Source organism: Muntiacus reevesi, chromosome 6 (genome assembly GCF_963930625.1).
Source record: "Muntiacus reevesi chromosome 6, mMunRee1.1, whole genome shotgun sequence".
Taxonomy (NCBI): Eukaryota; Metazoa; Chordata; class Mammalia; order Artiodactyla; family Cervidae; genus Muntiacus; species Muntiacus reevesi.
Window position 1 is genome coordinate 100599956 of NC_089254.1, and position 3909 is coordinate 100603864.

A 3909-nucleotide genomic window follows, 5' to 3' on the forward strand; every position below is an offset into this window, starting at 1 on the left:
ACTGAGAACCTTGGATCTAAACTTGTGAAAGTCAGGTACCATCTTTCTTTCCTGTCAAGACTTTGGGGGGGAAATGGCGTAAGAGAAGATTGAATCTGCTCAGGGAAGTCATCCCAAGCTCCAGAGTTTCCATTTGGAATACTACCTGATTTGTAACATAGAGATCTTAAAATCTGGGGAAAGCAGAGATGTTGCTCCGGGACCCTCTGCCTCTCCTCTGCTGAACGCAAGGGGATCTCTGTAATACCCATCAGGATGAAGGGTGGGATAAAATTCACTCTTTTGAACATTCTCTGGAATGTCACTATATCATCTGCTACAGGTAAGCTAAGAGGAAAGAACAAACCCCGGATCTAAGGGACTGACTCAGCATCAAAACTGGCCTCTTTCAAAGGTCTTAACCTTCATTCCCTGTGAGAAAGGACATCTAGAGGGGAAAAAGACAAGAGAGGTGTTCTTCACACAAGTGGAGAGGATGGGATCTTCATCCATTGCAGGCAGTGAACTTCAGCTGAACCGGAGGTGACAGCATTTAGGTCTGACTTTGTGCAGAGCATCCTCATAGGGGCAACTCACCTGGTCCCCAGGTTGGAAATGCTTCCACATCCTAGGCTGTCCTTCTTTCTTGAGAGCAAGACCTTGTGGAGCAGCATTTCTTTTCTTTTCATCTCTAGGTTTCCCAAGGAGCAGAAATAAGGACTGAATGATGAGCAATCACTCAAGTGCCACTGAATTCTGCCTTTTAGGGTTCCCTGGGTCCCAGGAACTACATCACATTCTTTTTGCTGTATTCTTTCTCTTCTACTCAGTGACAATAATGGGGAACACCGTCATCATTGTGATTATCTGTGTTGATAAACATCTACATTCCCCCATGTATTTCTTCCTTGGTCATCTCTCTGCGGTGGAAATGCTGATAACATCTATCGTCGTCCCCGTGATGCTCTGGGGGTTGCTGCTCCATGGGATGCAGACAATATCTCTGGCTGCGTGTGTGGCCCAGCTCTTCATGTACCTTGCTCTGGGGACCACAGAGTTTGCACTGTTGGGAGTGATGGCTGTGGACCGGTACGTGGCTGTCTGTAACCCTCTGAGGTACAATACCATTATGAACAGCTGCACCTGCATCTCAGTGGTGATTGGGTCATGGGTGTTTGGGTTCCTTTCTGAAATCTGGCCAGTCTATGCCACATTTCAGTTTACCTTCTGCAAATCAAATGTCTTAGACCACTTTTTCTGTGACCGAGGTCAGTTGCTCAAACTATCGTGTGATGACACTGTTTTCACAGAGTTTGTTCTGTTTTTAATGGCTGTTTTCATTATCATTGGTTCACTGGTTCCAACAATTGTCTCCTACACCTACATCATCTCCACCATCCTCAAGATCCCCACTGCCTCTGGCCGCAGGAAAGCCTTCTCTACATGTGCCTCCCACTTCACCTTTGTCGTCATTGGCTACGGCAGCTGCTTGTTCCTCTATGTGAAACCCAAGCAAACTCAGGCAGCTGAGTACAATAAGATAGTCTCCCTGCTGATTTTTGTGTTAACCCCTTTGCTGAACCCTTTCATCTTCACTCTCCGGAATGATAAAGTCCAACAGGCCCTTCGAGATGGAGTGAAAAACTGCTGTCAACTCCTCAAGGATTAACTCTTCTTTCAATTTAGATGATATGAACTTGACTCGAGTACTCAGTTACCTAGAAAATGCTACCCTTACCATTGTCTCCATTACAAAAATATAACAGAATGTACAACTCCTGATCAGGCCATGAAAGTAGACAAGGCATGTAAAAATGAGATCCGTACTCAACTCACTAGAAACTCACAGTGTTTGTTTCTATTTGCTTCCCCTGTGAACTCAAGAAAGCATATTCTGAGCATGTGGGAAGACCTAGAAAAAAGAAAAGCATACATTTTCATGAAAGTTCTATTGGACCCATACTGGTTTATAATTCACCTTGAAAATGTGTTTCCTGGGGGAGTAATGAAATGGGCGTGTGAGCGGGTGAGATAGATGGATAATGAGTTCAAAGGCAGAGATGTGCACTGTATTTCTTCATCAGCTCTTCCTAGTTCTTTTCCTATATTTTTGCAAATTTCTTGAAAAGATGGCCATAAGTTTTTAAATATCCTGTTTCTCTTTGTCTCTGTTTGTTTCATATTTTCCTGGACTCCTTCTACCACAAAGTACATATGATGCTATATCCATTTTGCCACAGAATGAATCTAGAGTGGTGCTGTGGAGACAGGAATCCTTCTCCCTTGGCAAATATTGGTGATATAAGGATATGGAAATATTTGGGTCAGAAGGAGGACAAACTTCCTTTCGCTAACCTTTAGGGCATTGTTTTAATCCCTCCCCTTGAGGTGTACTCGTGGCGGAGACAGATATGGGTGAGATGACTGGTTCTGTGTTTCACTGTTGCTGAAAACAGCTCTTTCTGTTCTGACCTCTCCCAGACCCAGACTTCAGGCTGAATGGCGCATTTTGAGTCTTTGTTTTCAAATTCAAGTGTCCCTTTGGTAGGTTTTCTCTGCGGGCCAACCACAACAAACGAGTCACTACCCACTTCATTCCCAGCTCCTCAGCAATTCCAGGGCATGGCTGCTTGACAGTGTAACGATTGAAATTTCACACTGTGGAGGAAGGGCTTTGGAGGTAGGAGTTTACTGACAATGATGGCACTCAGTACATCCTACCAGCTCTGAATTGAGAGGGGCAACTGAGCTGCCCAGCAGAGATTGATGGGCTAATGTTTTCCAAGAGTACTGTGTGCGGATGCCTTTCTGACAGTGAGCATAGGCAAGACCACCTTGCCTGTTGAGTTACTTGTACTGAACAGGACCCCGAGAGAAGGTGGTGAGTGAGGCCTTCCATCCCACCCATGCTCTGCTAGCAGCAGAGGGGCCCTGGTGGGACTGTGCTGGCTGAGAAAGGGCTGAAGACTCAAAGACAGGTGCCCCTTCCTCTCAGGTTCATTCACGAGGCCTCTTCTTCCTAGAGGAATCCCGTTGTTCTAGTTCACTCACACAACATGGGGACCTTTTTCTGATTTTCACAAAACCTTGCACATCCTAGACAGTATCCTGTGAGGTAACTAGTATGATGTCCATTTCACAAAGGAGAAAATAGAGAGGATAAGAGGTTAAGTGACTTGCCAAACATTACTCTGTCTTCAGCCATATCACATTCATCAGGTTGGAAAAGAGTAAACCTCTGAGAATACTGTGTTGATGTGAATTCTGGAGAACAGACTTCGATACATTTCTTATGAGAATATAAAATACTGTGGTCAAGGTAATTACAGAGTCTACTCATGGACATCACCAGATGGTCAATGCTAAAATCAGATTATGTTCTTTGCAGGGGAGATGGAGAACCTGTAAACAGTCAGCAAAAACAAAACCTGGAGCTGACTGTGTCTCAGAACATGAGTTCATTATTGCAAAATTCAGCCTTAAAATGAATAAGGTAGGGAAAACCACTAGACCATTCAGGTATGACCTAAATCTAATCCCTTATGATTATACAATGGAGGTAATGAATAGATTCAGGGATTAAATCTGGTAGATAGAATACCTGAAGAACAATGAACAGAGGTTTGTCACATTGTACTGGAGGCACTGACCAAAACCATCCCAAAGAATAAGAAATGTAAAAAGGCAAAGTGGTTGTCTGAGGAGGCCTTAGAAATAGCTGAAGAAAGAAGAGAAGTGAAAGACAATAGAGAAAGGGAAAGATATATTTAGCTGAACGCAGAATTGCAGAGAATGCAAGGAGAGACAACAAGGTCTTCTTAAATGAACAATGCAAAAAAAAAAAAAAAGAGGAAAGCAATAGAATGGGAAAGACTAGAGACCTCTTCAAGAAAATTGGAGATATTAAGGGGACATTTCCTGCAAGAATGA

At 43.6% G+C, this 3909-nt stretch overlaps 1 protein-coding gene across 1 annotated transcript; it reads left to right on the forward strand.

Moving 5' to 3' along the window:
• The first annotated feature begins 703 nt into the window (after nucleotides 1-703).
• LOC136171195 (olfactory receptor 9A4-like) lies at nucleotides 704-1648 on the forward strand. The gene has a single exon (XM_065939933.1). The coding sequence runs from the start codon at nucleotides 704-706 to the stop codon at nucleotides 1646-1648; it is 945 nt and encodes a 314-aa protein (XP_065796005.1).
• Nucleotides 1649-3909: the final 2261 nt, after the last annotated feature.